Raw genomic sequence first — 18,570 nt, 5'->3', positions numbered from 1 at the left:
TGTGGGCAGGTATTGCGGCTAAACTAACCTCATGATGTGACCAAACAATCTCAGCTGTTATGATGCTATTGATGCCTGTTTAATTTATTTGGATGTCTGTCTCTCCCCTTCTAGACTGTGAGCCAATTGTGGACAGGGATTGTCTCTCAATGTGTCTGAATTGTACTTTTCAAGCTCTTAGTACAGTGCTCTGAATACAATAAGCGCTCAATAAATATGATTGAATGAATGAATGTGCATGCATTGTTTAGTTATGTTACCAAGTTCAGCCACTTAAGTACCACGAGGCCACCAATTGGAAAGAGTTTCTTTTCCTCTGTCATGTTTTTATCTTTGGAATATTTTGATCCATTGTATTAGGATTCATTTTTCACAGTTTTCAATTTTTAAATGTCAACATCAACGGGCTCTGGGGCAAGGACTCATCCCTTTATGAAATGTACCCAAGTGTGTGATGCTGGACTTGGTGCTGAACTAGACCAGATCTATTAAGCCATCCGTTCTTGCAGCCTGCTAGTCAATTTTTCTGCCCTGAGGTGGGGCAAAACTACACCACTACCCTCGCCCATTCCATATGACATCATAAAGAATTCCACCATTACTCTGGAAAGATTCCCTAGACCCTCATCCTTGTTCCAAATCCACTGTATCCTCCTGCCAGGTACCTCAAAACTTGGGCTCTACTATCGACTCTAGAGGAGGGAAACTAAGCCTGGAGTGCTCTACACACAGTAAGTGCTCAATCAATATGGTTGATTGATTTACTGACACTTTCAAAGTTTTTGGCCAGGCCCACTGTGTAGCAACCTGCCTAGATGGCATATCCTTAGGTGGCCATCTCATTCACTCGCCACCTGAAACCACCTCTTTCCAATCTACAAATAACTTTTCAGAAAAATGAAGAACTGTTTCTGTGGGAAGGGGAAGAAGCGTTAGTGTTTAGAATTGCATTAAGAGAGAAAGACAATCCCGATAATCAATCAATCAATCAATGGTATTTATTGAGCACTTGCTCTGTGTACACAGCACCAAAGTACAACAGAGTTGCTAGACACATTCCCTGCCCACAACGGTCTTTCGGAATAGAAGGGGGAGATAGACATTAAAATAATATGTGCTGTGTACACAGTAAATGTTCAATAAATGCAATGGAGTGATTCGTTCATAAGTGCTGTGGGGCTAAGTCTGGGGTGAATATCAACTACCTAAAAAGTGCCTCCATGATGCAGAAAGGAGAGGGAGTAGGGGAAATGAGGGCTTAGTTGGAGAAGCCCTCTTGAAGGAGTTAGGATTTTAATAAGACTTTGAAGTTCCAGGCCAGTGGGAGGATGTGGGCAAGGGGTCGGTGGCAAGATAGACGAAATCAAGGGGCACCGGTTATGTTGGCACTGGAGGAACGCAGTGTGTGGACTTAGTTGTAGGAGGAAATCAGCAAGGTGAAATAGAAGTGGACAAGCTGATTGAGTGCTTTAGACCAGATGGAAAGGAGTTTCTGTTTGATGTGGAAATGGATGGGCAACCACTTGGTGGTTCTTGATTGAGGAGTGGGGAAACTTGAACTGAACTTTTTTTAGAAAAGTGATCCTTGCAGCAGAGTGAAGGACTGAAGTGGGGAAAATCAGGGGGCAGAGAGATCAGCAAGGAGGTTGATGCGGCAGTCAAGGAGGAGTATGAGAAAGGCTTGGATCAGCTTAGTAGCAGTTTTGACGGAGAGGAAAGGGCGGATTTCATGATCTTGTGAAGGTAAAACTAACTGGATTTACTAATAAGTTGAATATTTGGGTTAAATGACAGAGGTGAGTCAAGGATGATGCCAAGGGTACAGACTTACAGGACAGGGAGGGTGGTGGTGTTGTCTATAGGGATGGGAAAGTCAACGGGAAGGCAGAGTTTGGGTGGGAAGATGAGAATTCGGTTTTGGACATGTTAGTTTGAAGTGTCAGTGGGACATCCAAGGAGAGTTGTCCCAAAGTAGGAGGAAATGCGAGACTACAGAGAAGGAGAGTATCAACTAACACCTGACCCACAGAAACACGTAATTACATTTTTCCATAGTGTTGTCACATCAGTTGTTTCATTTTATCTCCACAGCATCCCTTTGAGGTAGGGTGAGGCAGATAATAATTATGGTATTTGTTAAGCATTTACTATGTTCTGGGCACCGTACTAAGCCCTATTATCCCCATTGTACAGATATGGAAACTGACGCACAGAGAGATTAAATGACATACCCATGGTCCCCCAACAAGTCTAGTTCAGGGCCATTTGGGGCAGAGATGGGACTAGAGTCCAGGTCTCCTGATTCCCAGAGCTCTTTCCAGTGGCCACACTGCCGCTCTGCAAGTCCTTAACTTGCTTGGTTGGCCACTCAGGAAGGTGCATCTACAGAGGGGTGGTAAACTCTAGACTGTAAAGCTCACTGTGGTTGTTATACTGTACTCTCCCAAGCACTTAATACAGTGCTCTGCACCTAGTAAGCATTCAATAAATACAACTGATTGACTTGAGGAACAGAAAGAGAAAGGAAGCAGTGTGGCCTAGTGGATATCGCACAGACTTGGGAGTAAAGAACCTGGGTGCTAATCCCAGCTCTTTCAGTCAGTCAGTCAGTTGTATTTACTGAGTGCTTACTGTGTGCAGAGCACTGTACTAAGTGCTTGGGAGAGTGCAATATAACAATAGACACATTCCCTGCCCACGAGTTTCAAGTCTAGAGGGGGAGACAGACATTAATATAAATAAATCAATCAGATTTGCACATAAGTGCCGTGGGGCTGGGAGGGAGGATGAAAAAAGGGACTAAGTTAGGGTAATGCAGAAGGGAGTGGGAGAAGAAGAAAGGAAGATTTAGTCAGGGAAGGCCTCTTGGAGGAGATGTGCCTTCAATAAGGCTTTGAATACGAGGAGAGTAATTGTTGGATATGAGGAGGGAAAGCGTTCTAGGCCAGAGGCAGGACATGGGTAAGAGGTTGGGGGTGAGATAGACAAAATCGAGGTACAGTGAGGAAGTTGGCATTAGAGGAGTAAAATGTGTAGATTGGGTTGTAATGTCATTGGATTTGGCAAGAAAGAGATCATTGGTGACCTTTGAGAGGATGATTTCTGTAGAGTGAAGGGGACGGAAGCCAGAATGGAGGGGGTCAAGGAGAGAATTGAAAGAGAAGAACTGGAGACAGTGGGTGTAATAATAATAATTATGGTATTTGTTAAGCACTTACTAGGTGCACAGCACTGTTCTAAGTGCTGGGGTAGATACAGAATAATCAAAATGTCCCACGTGGGGCTCACATTTTTTTTTTAATCCCCATATTTGCAGATGAGGTAACTGAGGCACAGAGAAATAAAGTGACTTGCCCAAGGTCAAACAGCAGACAGTTGGCAGAGCCGGGATTAGAACCCACGCCCTCTGACTCCCAAGCCCAGGCTCTTTCCACTAAGCCACATTACTTCCTCAACTTGACAACTTGCTCAAGGAGTTTGACGAGGGATGGTAGGAGGGAGATGAGGTGGTAACTGGAGGGAACCGTGGGGTCAAGGGAGGATTTTTTTAGGATGGGGAGAGATGGGCTTAACACAGTGCTCAAGCACTTAGTACAGTGCTTTGCACACGGTAAGCTCTCAATAAATACGATTCAACTGAATGAATGGGCATGTTGAAGGCAGTGGGGAAAAAGCCGTTGGAGACAGAACAGTAGAAGATGGCAGTTAGGTAGGGAAGAAGAGAGGGGGCAATTATTTTGATTAAGGTGCCTAGGAATAGGGTCGGATTTGCAGGTGGAGGGGGTGGATTCTGAGAAAAGGCAGGAGATCTCATCCACTTGTCCGATGTAGTACCTTGGGCAAGTCACTTAGCTTCTCTGCGCCTCAGTTACCTCATCAGTAATTAGGGATTAAGACTGTGAGCGCCATATGAGACACTGACTGTGTCCAACCTTATTAGCTTTTATCTACCATGATGTTTTATATATAATAATAATAATGTTGGTATTTGTTAAGCACTTACTATGTGCAGAGCACTGTTCTAGCGCTGGGGTAGTTACAGGGTAATCAGGTTGTCCCACATGAGGCTCACAGTCTTAATCCCCATTTTACAGATGAGGCAACTGAGGCACAGAGTAGTTAAGTGACTTGCCCACAGTCACCCAGCTGACAAGTGGCGGAGCCGGGATTCAAACCCATGACCTCTACTCCCAAGCCCGTGCTCTTTCCACTGAGCCAAATAATTAATAATTATGGTATTGGTTAAGCGCTTACTTCGTGCCAAGCACTGTTCTAAGTGCTGGGGTAGATACAAGCTAATCAGGTTGTCCCACGTGGTTGCCTCAGTCTTAATCCCTATTTTACAGATGAGGTAAATGAGGCACAAAGAAGTTAAGTGACTTGGCCAAGGTCATGCAGCAGACATTTGTTAAGCACTTATTATGTGCCAAGTACTGTTCTAAGCGCTGGGACAGATGCAAAGTAATCAGGTTGTCCCACGTGGTTCTTTCACAGTTTTAATCCCCATTTTACATCTGAGGCACAGAGAAGTTAAGTGGCTTGGCCAAGGTCACACAGCAGACAAGTGGCAGAGCCGGGATTAGCCTGGTACAGAATAAGCATCTAACAAATAGAGTAAAAAAAAGAATAGTGGGCAGGAGGGGACAGGGACTGAGAGCTCACCTCCTCCAGGAGGCCTTCCCAGACTGAGCCCTCCCTTTCCATCTGCCCCTCCTCCCCTCCCCATTTCCCCTCTTCCCTCCCTCTACTCTACCCCCTTCCCCTTCCTGCAGCACTTGTGTATATTTGTATATATTATTTATTACTCCATTTATTTTGTTAATGAAGTGTATATATCTATGATTCTATTTATCTATTTTGATGGTATTGATGCTCAGTTACCTCATCGTATAATGGGGACTAAAACTGTGAACCCCACATGGGACAACCTGATAACCTTGTATCTACCCCAGAGCTTAGAACAGTGCTTGGCACATAGTAAGCACTTAACAAATACCCTTATTATTATTATTATTATTTGTTTTGTTGTCTGTCTCCCCCTTTTAGACTGTGAGCCCGTTGTTGGGCAGGGATTGTCTCTATCTGTTGCCGAATTGTACCTTCCAAGAGCTTAGGACAGTACTCTGCACATAGTAATATTTATTACTCTATTTATTTTGTTAATGGTGTGTATATATCTATAATTCTATTTATCTTGATGATATTGACACCAGACTACTTGTTTTGTTTTGCTGTCTGTCTCCCCCTTTGAGACTGTGAGCCCGTTGTTGGGCAGGGTTGGTCTCTATCTATTGTCCAGTTGTACCTTCCAAGTGCTTAAAACAGTGCTCTGCACATAGTAAGCGCTCAATACATACGATTGAATGAGTGAATACTTGTTTTGCTGTCTGTCTCCCCCTTCTAGACGGTGAACCCGGTGTTGGGCAGGGATTGTCTCTATCTGTGGTCAAATTATACTTTCCAAGCGCTTAGGACAGTGCTCTGCACACAGCAATATTTGTTACTCTATTTTATTAACGATGTGCCTATATCTTTGATTCTATTTATCTTGATAATATTGACGCCAGACTACTTGTTTTGCAGTCTGTCTCCCCCTTTGAGACTGTGAGCCCGTTGTTGGACAGGGTTGGTCTCTCTCTGTTGCCCAGTTGTACCTCCCAAGCGCTTAGGACAGTGCTCTGCACACAGTAATATTTATAACTCTATTTTATTAATGATGTGTCCATATCTTTGATTCTATTTATCTTGATAATATTGACGCCAGACTACTTGTTTTGTAGTCTTTCTCCCCCTTTTAGACTGTGAGCCCGTTGTTGGGCATGGTTGGTCTCTCTCTGTTGCCCCATTGTACCTTCCAAGCGCTTAGGACAGTGCTCTGCACATAGTGAGTGCTCAATAACTACAACTGAATGTTTATTTTGCTGTCTGTCTCCCCCTTCTAGACTGTGAGCCATCATTGGGCAGGGATGGTCCCTGTTGCCCCATTGCAGTGTGGCTCAGTGGAAAGAGCCTGGGCTTCAGAGTCAGAGGTCATGAGTTTGACTCCTGGCTCTGCCACTTGCCAGCTGTGTGACTGTGGGCAAGTCACTTCACTTCTCTGTGCCTCAGTTACCTCATCTGTAAAATGGGGATTAACTGTGAGCCTCACGTGGGACAATTTGATTACCCTGTATCTCCCCCAGCACTTAGAACAGTGCTCTGCACATAGTAAGCGCTTAACAAATACCAACATTATTATTATTATTGTACCTTCCAAGCGCTTAGGACAGTGCTCTGCACATAGTGAGCGCTCAATAACTACGACTGAATGAATGCTTATTTTGCTGTCTCCCCCTTCTAGACTGTGAGCCCATCGTTGGGCAAGAATGGTCTCTCTATTGCCCAGTTGTCCCTTCCAAGCGCTTAGGACAGTGCTCTGCACATAATGAGCGCTCAATAACTACAACTGAATGAATGCTTATTTTGCTGTCTTCCCCTTCTAGACTGTGAGCCCATCTTTGGGCAAGAATGGTATCTCTATTGCCCAGTTGTCCCTTCCAAGCGCTTAGGACAGTGCTCTGCACATAGTCAGCGCTTAACAAATACCAACATTATTATTATTATTGTACCTTCCAAGTGCTTAGGACAGTGCTCTGCACATAATGAGCGCTTAATAACTACAACTGAATGAATGCTTATTTTGCTGTCTCCCCCTTCTAGACTGTGAGCCCATCATTGGGCAAGAATGGTCTCTATTGCCCAGTTGTCCCTTCCAAGCGCTTAGGACAGTGCTCTGCACATAATGAGCGCTCAATAACTACAACTGAATGAATGAGTGAATGCATTAAATAAGAATTTTCTGGACTTCAGTTAACGAGTAACTACTTGGGAGCCACTTTTAAGGACAGGCCTTCACTGGGTGAGGAGAAAGGGGAGGAGGCCGGGGGGCGGGGCCCGCTGAGGGAAGCCCCGCCCTTCCCTCCTTCTCCTCCCTCCCCCTCCCCGTTGATCTCGCGAGAAGACGACGCGGCGAAGAGCCGTCGGTTGGCCGATCCATTGGCTCCCCTACGCGGGGGGGGGGGGGCGGCCGAGGCTTTCCTCTGGGTCCTCACCCTCCTTCCCCCGCGGCTCCTCAACCCCGCACGACCCCGTGTCTTCTCAAGGGTTTATAAAGGGAGAAAAAGGAGCTTCGTGGGGGGAGAAGCCCCCAGAGCCGGGGATGTGCAGCCCCGGCCGGCGCGGCTCCCCCCCTCGCGAGCGTCCGATGGGAGGGTCCGGCTGTCGTGCCGGGGAGGAGGCGGCCCCGGCGCCATTTTGTGGGAGCCAAGCGGCGGGCCTTCCTCGGTCGGCGGCGTGGGTGAGTGGGGCCTGTCGGCGCTGAGGGCAAGGCCCGGTCGGTCCTCGCGGTCAGGGCCCGAAGGGGGAGGCCTCAGCCAGCGGTTGGCACAACCTCTCCTTGCTCCCTGGGCCTTCCCGGGGGCAACTGGAGCCATTTGTTGCTCCCGCAAAGGACTATGGGAAGCTGCCAAGAGGGGCAGTTGGCGGCACTTGAGCGTTGAGGTGGAAAGGTTGGTCCCCGGTGACTCAAATAATCACAATGAGGGCATTTGTTAAGCGCACACTATGTGCCAAGCACTGTTCCAAGCGTCAGGGGGGTGGACGACGACACCCCGGGTCATCAGGTTAGAGAAGCAGGGTAGCTGGGTGGAAAGAGCCCGGGTTTGGGGGTCAGAGGTCATGGCCGGCCCTGCCACTTAATAATAATGTTGGTATTTTTTAAGCGCTTCCTATGTGCCGAGCACTGTTCTAAGCGCTGGGGGAGAGACAGGGTCATCAGGTTGTCCCACTTGGGGCTCACAGTCTTCATCCCCATTTTATAGATGAGGGAACTGAGGCGCCGACAAGTGAAGTGACTCGCCCAAAGTCACACAGCTGACAGGTGGCGGAGCCGGGATTAGAACCCACGACCTCTGACTCCTAAGCCCGGGCTCTTTCCACTGAGCCACGCTGCCACTTAGTGGTGTGACCGTGGGGAAGTCACTTCTCTGGGCCTCAGTTACCTCATCTGCAAAATGGGGATTAACTGGGAGCCTCACGTGGGACAACCTGGGCCACCCCAGCGCTTAGAACAGTGCTCTAAACACAGTAAGCGCTTAACAAATGACAACATTATTATTGTTAAAATGGGGATGAAGACTAGGAGCCTCACGTGGGCCAACCTGATGACCCTGTCTCTCCCCCAGCGCTTAACAAATACCAACATTATTATTAAAACGGGGATGAAGACTAGGAGCCTCACGTGGGGCAACCTGATGACCCTGTACCCCCCCCCCCCCAGCGCTTAGAACAGTGTTCGGCACATAGTAAGCACTTAACAAATACCAACATTATTATTATTAAAACGGGGATGAAGACTAGGAGCCTCACGTGCGGCAACCTGATGACCCTGTCACTCCCCCAGCGCTTAGAACAGTGCTCTGTGCATAGTAAGCGCTTAACAAATACCAACATTATTATTATTAGAACGGGGATGAAGACTAGGAGCCTCACGTGGGGCAACCTGATGACCCTGTCTCTCCCCCAGCGCTTAGAACAGTGTTTGGCACATAGTGCTTAACAAATACCAACATTATTATTATTAAAACGGGGATGAAGACTAGGAGCCTCACATAGGACAACCTGATGACCCTGTCTCTCCCCCAGTGCTTAGAACAGTGCTCGGTACATAGTAATCCCTTAAGAAATACCAGCATTATTAGGTTGCCCCAGTCTGCATCTCCATCTTATAGAGGAGGGAACAGAGGCACAGTGAAGTGACTTGCCTCAAGTCACATAGCTGATAAGTGGCCGAGCCGGGATTGGAACCCAAGACCTCCGACTCCCAAGGCCGGGCGCTTTGCACTGAGCCACGGTGCTTCTCTATGCCAGGCCACGTCAGGAGGCAACCGATGGCAAGAGAAGCAGCGTGGCTTAGTGGAAGGAGCATGGGCTGGGGAGTCAGGTCGTGGGTTCTAATCCAGGCTCCGCCACTTATTCAGTTCATTTAGTTGGATTTATTGAGTGCTTCTAGCAGGCAGAGCACTGTACTAAACGCTTGGAAAGTACAGTTCGGCAACAGAGACAATCCCTACCCAACAACGGATTTATTATCTGTGTGACTTGGGGTGTGTTGCTCCACTTCTCCGTGCTTCAGTTAGCTCGTCTGTAAAACGGGGATTAAAACCGTGAGCCCCACCGGGACAACCTGAGAAGCAGCGTGGCTCAGTGGAAAGAGCATGGGCTCGGGAGTCAGAAGTCATGGGTTCTAATCCGGGATCCGCCACTTGTCAGCTGTGTGACTTTGGGCAAGTCACTTCACTTCCCTGGGCCTCAGTTACCTAATATGTAAAGTGGGGATTAAGGCTGTGAGCCCCATGTGGGACAACCTGATTACCTTGTATCCCCCCCAGTGCTAGAACAGTGCTTGGCACATAGTAATCACTTAAAAGTGCCGTTATTATTATTACCCTAGTGCTTAGAACAGCACTTGGCACAAAATAAGCCCTTAACAAATATCGTCATCATCAGGGGTTCCTCTTCACTCATCACTTCTTTCCAACAGTACTCACTCGTATCTCTTCTTTCCCACAGTAAGACTCGCTCAAGATGTCGGAGTACATTCGGGTTACAGAAGATGAGAACGACGAGCCCATTGAGATCCCATCCGAGGATGATGGCACCGTGCTCCTCTCCACCGTTACGGCCCAGTTCCCCGGGGCGTGTGGACTGCGCTACAGGAATCCAGTGTCTCAGTGTATGAGAGGCGTCCGGCTAGTTGAAGGGATACTGCACGCCCCTGATGCCGGCTGGGGGAATCTGGTGTATGTTGTCAACTATCCCAAAGGTTGGTTGGTTTAATAATAGTAGTAAAATGGGGATTAGGACCAAATGACCCATGTGCGGTCATAGACTCTGTCCGACCTGATTAGCTTGTATCTGCCCCAGAGCTTAACAGTGCTTGGCTCGTAATTGTATTTTTTATATAGTACTTGTTAAATGCTGTTCTAAGCACTGGGGAAAGCAGAAGATAATCAGGTTGGACACAGTCCCTGTCCCATATAGGGCTCACGTTTTAAGTAGAAGGAAGTTGGATTTAATTCCCTTTATATGGATGAGGAAACTGAGGCCCGGAGAAGTTAAGTGGGTTGCCATGGTCACGTGGCAGAGCGGGGATTAGAACCCAGGTTCTCTGACTCCCGGGCCCCTGTTTTTTCCTCTAAGCCATGATGTAATAATTCAGGTAAAGTAAATTTTAAGAGCCTGTCATTCCTAGTCATTCACGTGATTAAAATTAACATCCACAATCTTCAGTGGACTGAGGGGTGCATTGTAATACAAAGGAAGCCATGGTGTGTGTCACCACCCTGCCTCCCTTTCAAAGAATCTAACAAAGAAATTATTGTCCCTTAGCATCAGTTACAGGAGAAAATCTCCAGCATGGTATTTTCCTCTTTTCTCTCAGTTCCTCTTAATTCAGGTGTCTGAAAAAATAAGAGAGGGGAAGAAATGGTGCTATAGAGGGTGTATTGTGTGGTTGACAAAAGATAAGTTTTGGAGCAGGAGTTCAGAGCAGAGGAGTTGATTGCTCTTGCATCATCCTCTGGCCATCAGGTGGGCTTGGGCAGTTGGCCAGTTGTCAGGTTATCCCATCAACTTTGCAGTCATCGAGGTAGTTTCGCTTTTATACCTCAGTAAGTCTGGTCATAATCTTAGATGTGATTTATTTATTGATTACAGACAGTTTGAAAAACCCTTCCCACTTGGACAAACCTTGGTGTTGTCTGAGGCTGATTGCCCCACCACTGTCAATGCCAAGTGTTGGGTGTATGCTGATTACTTCAGACATTGTGCATAATGGCTCCCACCTTGGCTTTTCCTCTTCATGGCTCCGTCTCTGTCCCTGTCATGCTATATAGCTGATAATTTTGTATAATTCATAGCAAGATAATGGTTCTAATATTGCCACTTAACTTTATTCAGATAACAAGAGGAAAATGGATGAAACAGATGCCTCGTCTGCAGTTAAAGTGAAAAGGGCAGTACAGAAGACATCTGATTTGATAGTCCTAGGTCTTCCCTGGAAAACAACGGAACAGGACCTAAAAGAATATTTTAGTACTTTTGGAGAAGTTCTCATGGTGCAGGTAAACTTTACTTTTGCAGAGTTCACGAAGCTCCTCTGAATTTCTCTTCTCCAAAAATGTGGTCCTTTCTGCTTAGAAGCGAATGCCGGTGCCGTTTTTATCATTATAAACAAGACTAAAAAAGCTCGGGGTGGACTCTGCTTTCCGATCTGATTCCACATGTATCCCATCCTTCTCTATTTTTGTCTGGGTATGTAGATGTTCAGAAGTCTACCTAAAATTCTCTTCTTTAGGTCAAGAAAGACATTAAAACCGGCCATTCAAAGGGATTTGGTTTTGTTCGCTTTACGGAGTATGAAACACAGGTCAAAGTGATGTCACAACGACACATGATAGATGGACGATGGTGTGACTGTAAACTTCCTAATTCTAAGGTATTCGGGATATTTTCTTTGATAATTTATTTGGAGGAAACGTGGCAGAAATTGCTGACAAAATAGAAATCTTGGGGAGCTTGGGGGCGTTGTTCTTTCCTCCTTTCCCTGCTCCTTTGGAGTTAAGACCCCAGAACCTCCTGTGAGTTACTGTTCATTTCCCTCTTGCATCATTCTGTAATGTGGGGAGGAATAGTCTTAGTAGAGCGACTGGACAGTGGGGCTGCGGGTTCCTTTTCGATAAACTTAACTGTCTAAAATAATCTACCATTGGCATTCAGTAAGTGCTCACTATGAAGAGCACTGTACTAAACACTTGGGAAAGTACAATGCAGTCAAGTTGGTAGGCACAATCCTTGCCTGCCCACAAAGAGTTTACAGTAGAGAAGGAGAAGCAGACATTAAAATAAATTAGGGGGCGTGGGGGGCCAGGGATGGCCGAGGGTAAGGACATGACATATATATATAGGAGGAGGCAGGGTGATTTGAATGAATATCAAGGACTTAAGGGATTTAGATTCAAAGGAAAGCCTCTTGGAGGGGTGATTTTTAAGGAGGGATTTGAAGGTCCACTGGTTATTCATTTAATCATATTTACTGAGCACTTACTATGTGCAGAGCACTGTACTAAACACTTGGGAAAGTACGATACAGCGATAAAGAGAGGCAATCTCTACCCACAGCGTGCTCTCACACTCTAGAGGGATAGAAAGGGGAAGGGAATTCCAGGTCAGAGGGAGGACATGGGCAAGAGGTCAGCGGTGGGGTTGTCTTATGCTCTACTTTTCTCCCCTATGTAATCTACTTTAATGTCTGTCTCCCCATGTAGACTAAGTTCCTTGAGAGCAAGGATTGGGTCTCTTTAACGCTGTAATAATAATAATAATAATAATGTTGGTATTTAAGCGCTTACTATGTGCCGAGCATTGTTCTAAGCGCTGGGGTAGACACAGGGAAATGAGGTTGTCCCATGTGGGGCTCACAGTCTTAATCCCCATTTTACAGAGGAGGTAACTGAGGCACAGAGAAGTTAAGTGACTTGCCCACAGTCACACAGCTGACAAGTGGCAGAGCTGGGATTCGAACTCATGGCCTCTGACTCCAAAGCCCGTGCTCTTTTCACTGAGCCACGCTGCTTCCTTAGTAGTTTCCCAAGCTATTATTATGGAGCTCTGCATTCAGATGCCATTGACTGAGATGGATGAGAGCAAGGTAGAGAATAAGTTAGTATTAACAGTAGTTGTGGTTAATAGTAAGTGCTGGGGTGGGCACAAGCAAATCAGGTTGGACACAGCCCCTGTCCCACGTGGGGCTCCCAGTCTCCGTCCCCGTTTGACAGATAAGGGAACTGAGGCCCATTGAAGTGGCTTGCCCAAGGTCACCCAGCAGACAGGTGGTATGTGTGTTTTGGGTTGTGGTAAATCAACCAGGTTAGGTGGAAGGCTGAGAGCTGATTGAGTGCTTGAAAGCCTTTGGTAAGGAGTTTCTGTTTGATGCTTAGGTGGATGGTGTTTGATGCTGACTTGGATGGGCAACGATTGGAGGCTTTAGAGGAGTGGGGAAACATGGACTGAACTTTTTTTTTCTTTAAGAAAAATGATCTGGGCAGTAATTGTTGGCTCTTGGTGACTTTACCATATCTACTTAGCCAGAGCATTTCCAAATTGTAAATCTTACAGCCTGAACATGCATAATTCCAGTAAACTCATGTATATTCTAAAAGTGGAAAAAGCTCTTTGAAATGAGTCCCTTGTGCAAACTGACTTTGAATTCATATTTTCCACATTATTTTTGTGCTTCAAAGATCATTTTTAATCCTCTCTTTTCTGAGGAGATTTTCCCAATTAAGTGGAAGCGTGATGAGCAATGGTTGGGTGTCTACCTTGCGGACTTAATAGAGGTGACGGCAGGAACCAAAGGATTGCTTGCATCAGTGTCCCCCTGGAAGCAAGAATGATGGTTTCCTGGAACCACGTATTGGTGATCACAAACTTTTCTCGTGACCACCTCAAGTTCTGTGTTATACTTTGTGATTTTTTTTTGCTTTTTCCGAATAGCAAAGTCCAGATGAGCCTTTGAGAAGCAGAAAGGTGTTTGTTGGGCGTTGTACAGAAGATATGACCGCAGATGAGTTGCGCCAGTTTTTTTGCCAGTATGGAGAAGTGGTAGATGTCTTCATCCCCAAACCTTTCAGGGCTTTTGCCTTTGTTACATTTGCAGATGATCAGGTATCGTATCTCTTTACTCTGAATCCCAGCTAATTATATAACCCTTTCAATTCAGTCACCTATCCTGCTTAACTAAACCCTTCTGCCTTTGGACCGTAATAAAAAGGTGGGGTGATGACGGGGCTTAAAGCTTGAGGGGTCCCAGTGTGCCATTGGTGAAATGCAACGAATTGTCATCGTTATTTTTGGCGGGGAGGCGTTCGGTCTTGAAACTCATGCATTTTGCCTGACTGGTCATGAGAAGTCTCATAAACTGCCACGTTCCTCCCGCTTTCCTCAAAGCTAAGGGAGCGGGTGGCCCGTCACTGGAGGAAGCGAATGATGCCTGCTTTTGTCATTCAAACGTAGGCTTGAAATGTAGGCTGAAATGTTTACTCTCGGGCCTGGAATGTGTGAAGTATAATTTAATCGTATTTATTTGCATCCCTTATTTCTTATAGGTTGCGCAGTCTCTTTGTGGCGAGGACTTGATCATTAAAGGAATCAGCGTACATATATCCAATGCTGAACCTAAGCACAATAGCAATAGACAGTTAGAAAGGAGCGGAAGATTCGGTGGCAATCCGGGCGGTTTTGGGAACCAGGGGGGCTTTGGAAACAGTCGGGGAGGGGGAGCCGGGTTGGGAAACAATCAGGGCAGTAACATGGGTGGGGGGATGAACTTCGGGGCTTTTAGCATCAACCCTGCCATGATGGCCGCAGCCCAGGCTGCGCTGCAGAGCAGCTGGGGGATGATGGGCATGCTAGCTAGTCAGCAGAACCAGTCGGGCCCGTCAGGGAACAACCAGAGCCAAGGCAACATGCAGAGGGAGCCGAACCAAGCATTCGGGTCGGGAAACAACTCGTACAGTGGGTCTAACTCCGGCGCCGCGATCGGCTGGGGGTCCACGTCAAACGCAGGGTCGGGCAGTGGCTTTAATGGAGGCTTTGGCTCAAGTATGGATTCCAAGTCCTCGGGCTGGGGGATGTAGACACGATGGGTTCCAATAGAGACTCTATGGTGGAAATACAAATTTTTCTAAACTGGTAAGTATATTGTAAAATACCTATGTACTAAAAATTTTCAGAATCGGTTTGTCCAGTGTGCAGTATATTCAGCAGTATTTTTTGACATTTTTCTTTAGTATACAAGAGAGAAGGTTAAAGGAATTTTCTAGGTTTTGTTACATAAAAGATTGAAATAGGGTGGTTGAAAGTGAACTGCTGTTTGCCTGATGGGTAAACTAACACTACGCTTGACCTTAAAACGTTTCCCCTCCCGTTATATTTTATCCCCGGACTAGTCAACTGAATTCTTTGCATGTTCAGAACAGAAACCATCGATCAGAATTGCATTCTTTCTTCGTTTTTAATTTGAGCCCCTCACCATACGAAGTTTTCCTTAGAAAAATCTCCTTGGAGAACTTGATGTCACGAGGTGTGTTTCGGTTTTTTTTTTTGGTTTTTTTTTTTTAACACTGTCTGCCCCTCATACTAAAGTACGATATGAAGGCTTCATTTAATCTCTGCAGTTCATCTCATTTCAAATGTTTGTGGAAGAAGCACTTCATTGAAAGCAGTGCTGTAAATATTCTGCTCTAGGAATACTTCTGTCTACATGCTTTCTCATCCAAGAATACTTCATCACACTGCACACGCTGCGTCTTTGACGGTGGGTGTCCCATTTTTATCCGCTACTCTTTATTTCATGGAGTCGTTTCAACGCTATGAACGCAAGGCTGTGATATGGAACCAGAAGGCTGTCTGAACTTTTGAAACCTTGTGTGGGATTGATGGTGGTGCCGAGGCATGAAAGGCTGGTATGAGCGAGAAAAAGGAGAGCGCGTGCAGAGACTTGGTGGTGCATAATGGGATAATTTTTAACGTGGCGAGATGTGTCTCTCAATCCTGTGGCTTTGGTGAGAGAGTGTGCAGAGAGCATTGATGGCGAATATTGTACGAATGTTTCTTGCATTCAAAGGACATCCGTATCCATTGGAAGACTTAAGTGAGTTATATTCCCAGTTAACCAACTAGCAACTAGTTGAATGTGTTAAATGAAATGAATATCTGTATTTTTTTTTCCCCTTATGTCAACTGCTGTGAATGCTGTATGGTGTGTGTTTTTTTTTTTTCTGTTAATGACCTGTAAGTGTGGAATTGTGAATTGAAGTTGATGGGGTTTGTGATTGAGAACATTGACTGAGCTTGTGGTGTGCTTTGCAGGAGATTTTTGTAGCAGAGTTCACCAGGGAGCTCAGTGTGTGTCTCAAAGAAGGGTGGAAGTTCCAATGTCTGTAAGATATCCATAAGAATGCTGTTTGCTGCAGTTCCGTGTTCTGTGCTTGGATGCTTTTTATAAGATTTGTCAATGTAGGAAATTCTTAAATAAAACTGATTTAAGTAATATGTGTCTTTGTTTTGCAGCCCTGAATGCAAAGAATTCATAGCAGTTAATTCCCCTTTTTTTTTTTTGGCCCATTTGTGATGGAACTCTCAAAGTTTCTTGGCAGCAGTTCATTTTGCTTCAAGTAAACATGTTCGAAAAGTTGTTTTAAGCCAAATGGATTCAGCTATCATACATTGATACCTGATTCCCAGACCTAAGTTTGCTATTTGTTGTTGGCATTGCCCAAAGTGAGAGAGATTTTTTTAATCTTTTTTTTTTTATTTTTTATTTTTTTTTTTTTAAGTCTGAGGTAACCTCACCTCAAGTGGTAAGCAGTTCCCGCTAGTTTTTGTTGTGGAAATGACAAATCAGTACTCTGCTTTGTTGCGGAGGTGGCCCAAAAGGCGATTTTAATTAAAATTGTGCAGCATACAAGCAATTGCCCGGAGGACTTGATCCCGGCAGAGTTTCCCCTGCTAGACCAGGGAGCCCTCCCTCCCGACAGGAGACAGAATGCGTATGGTTGGCCGATGCAATCCTAGCCGAGGCTGCAACAAGGAAGATCGGTACCCATTTCCTTATAAGGTAGGGAGTAGGAAGATGGTTGCACATTTCCATATGAGGTAGGGGGTAGAACTTCAGCATCAGGGGGTCTCTGCTGGCTAAGGAATCTGGACTGAACAGACGCATTTAAGAGTCACTAAATCCAAGATGGAGTTCAGCCGCCATTGAGCCTCAAGATGGCGGATTTTGTGCTTCCACATTTTTCTCAATGTCTCTAGACATTGGGTGGCTTTTTTGTTGTTGATTTTTGTTTTTTAAAGAATGTGGCCTTCCTAAGTCTCCAATTGGGGAGATTGTTTTTCCATTTGGGGTTGTTTTGACTTGGCGGGGGTGGCTAAACAAGATTCTGTTCACCTGCTTTGTAATAGCAAAATGGATCATCTGAGAAAAATTGGGAGATACCTTAACTGGAGGTATGAAAAGTGGAATTAATTGCAATGGGCCTAGAGTAGAAGAAACCACAAACTTTACTTTGGGCCTAAAACAAAATAAATCAGCCAGCAGGGCCAATGAGCTTTTGACTAGGTTGGATGTGGTTGCTTTGACTAGAAAAGTGTGAAACCCAGGGACTTTCCTTTTTAAAAAAAATATTTTTTGCTCCCAAAATATTTAATGAAATTACATGTAATACTCATGAAGATCTCATGAAGCTTAAGTGTGCGAAAGCAATGCTATGCTGATTCCTTACTGTACTAGATGTAATCCTTCCTTTATTGTTAAATGCATAGAGTTGGGGAGTATTCTTTCATTTTGAAAGATGGTTGCGGTGTTTGAATTGATGTTGCTTGAATACCCTTGTCCAGTTGTATTGAAGTAGATAGGTGAGCATTTTACAGTTAGTTGGGTTTTGTTTTTTTAAAAAAACTGGTCAGATTCTGACACCCTTACCTTTTAGAAACTCAGCAATGATCCTTAAATTGCTTCATTATCCAGGTCCTACGTAAAAGGATCTTGACTTGTTTTAATTTTTTTTCTGCATCTAAATCTGCATGATTTCCCAACCCTGTGCCATCTGAATTTTGCATTTTAGCATTTGCACTATTACTCAGCAGCAGTAGCATGGTAACACATAAAATGGTATTCGGGGACCTCCAAAGACTAAACGGGCAAGCCTGCAAGGAATCCAATGGTAAGTTAACCTGTCAAAAGCATGGTTTTAATCACTTAAACTACTGTAAATCAAAAGGTCTTAGAAAGCTTGAAGTGTTGACTAGCCTTTTTAACTGAAACTGTTTTATGATGCTTAAGATCTTTGGGAATTAATTTACCTTCCAAAAATTTGAGATTCAGAAGTTTTTGTAAAGCCATACTTGGTCTTCTAGATGCACTCAGTCTGAATTATTTTTGAATTATATGAATAAAAGTTATTGTTGCTACCACAGTTTAGTGTCTGGAGTCTTTCTGGGAAATGCGTGACTTCTCTTTTGTCAAATCTAGCAAGGGAACCATCAGATACAGAGTTCCTGGCAGGCATTGTACCACTCCAACTCACAGAATATGTAAACGGTAATATACACCACCTCACCGTTGGGCTGCTGCTGACCTGCAAAAATGTAACAAGTTTGGAAAGAAGCCTAGGTCAGTAACACTGTAAAATAGACCTTGGATGAGAGGCAGAGAAATGATGTTTCTTTGTTTCCCTAAACGTCTTGATTATTGTGCTACATTTCACCCTTTACTCTCCTTTTTCTGCCTTGCTGCTTCCTTTTTTTCCCTTTTGTGAAATTTACCAGCGGTATGCCTTCTCTCCAACTTGGTAGAATTGTTTTTTTGACTGAAAGCTCTTCAGTGCTCATTATGTTCACTGTCCCAGAGGTGAATAATACAGCTTGAATTGTCTCAAACCTAAAGACAAATAATTTCTTGGTTCTTCT

The 18,570-nt window shown here is 45.1% G+C and overlaps 1 protein-coding gene across 4 annotated transcripts; it reads left to right on the top strand.

The window, feature by feature from the left end:
- The first annotated feature begins 657 nt into the window (after window positions 1–657).
- On the top strand, window positions 658–18,077 carry LOC100078687 (TAR DNA binding protein). 4 transcript variants are annotated; one of them, XR_003759746.1, is made up of 7 exons: window positions 7,240–7,336; window positions 9,610–9,862; window positions 10,999–11,162; window positions 11,396–11,536; window positions 13,594–13,764; window positions 14,205–16,717; window positions 17,727–18,077. XR_003759746.1 is itself a non-coding variant. In XM_001515346.6 (6 exons), exons 2-6 carry the CDS (start codon window positions 9,625–9,627, stop codon window positions 14,733–14,735), a joined length of 1,245 nt encoding a protein of 414 aa, XP_001515396.2. In that variant the 5' UTR covers window positions 658–731; window positions 9,610–9,624; the 3' UTR covers window positions 14,736–18,077. The 4 variants fall into 4 exon arrangements, 3 of the variants coding, with proteins under 3 accessions (XP_001515396.2, XP_028920742.1, XP_028920743.1); XM_001515346.6 differs by lacking the exon at window positions 7,240–7,336 and adding an exon at window positions 658–731 and having other exon boundaries at window positions 14,205–18,077; XM_029064909.1 differs by having other exon boundaries at window positions 14,205–18,077.
- The last annotated feature ends 493 nt before the right edge of the window (window positions 18,078–18,570 follow it).

This window comes from Ornithorhynchus anatinus, chromosome 5, assembly GCF_004115215.2.
Source record: "Ornithorhynchus anatinus isolate Pmale09 chromosome 5, mOrnAna1.pri.v4, whole genome shotgun sequence".
Classification (NCBI taxonomy): Eukaryota; Metazoa; Chordata; class Mammalia; order Monotremata; family Ornithorhynchidae; genus Ornithorhynchus; species Ornithorhynchus anatinus.
Note: the sequence above shows the minus strand (reverse complement) of the source record. Positions and strands in the feature narration are given on the sequence as shown.

Coding starts and splice junctions, on each gene's coding strand:
- LOC100078687 (XM_001515346.6), top strand. CDS start 9,625: ATGTCGGAGTACATTCGGGTTACAGAAGATGAGAACGACGAGCCCATT. Junction 9,863..10,998: donor TGTTGTCAACTATCCCAAAG/GTTGGTTGGTTT, acceptor AACTTTATTCAG/ATAACAAGAGGAAAATGGAT. Junction 13,765..14,204: donor TTACATTTGCAGATGATCAG/GTATCGTATCTC, acceptor TATTTCTTATAG/GTTGCGCAGTCTCTTTGTGG.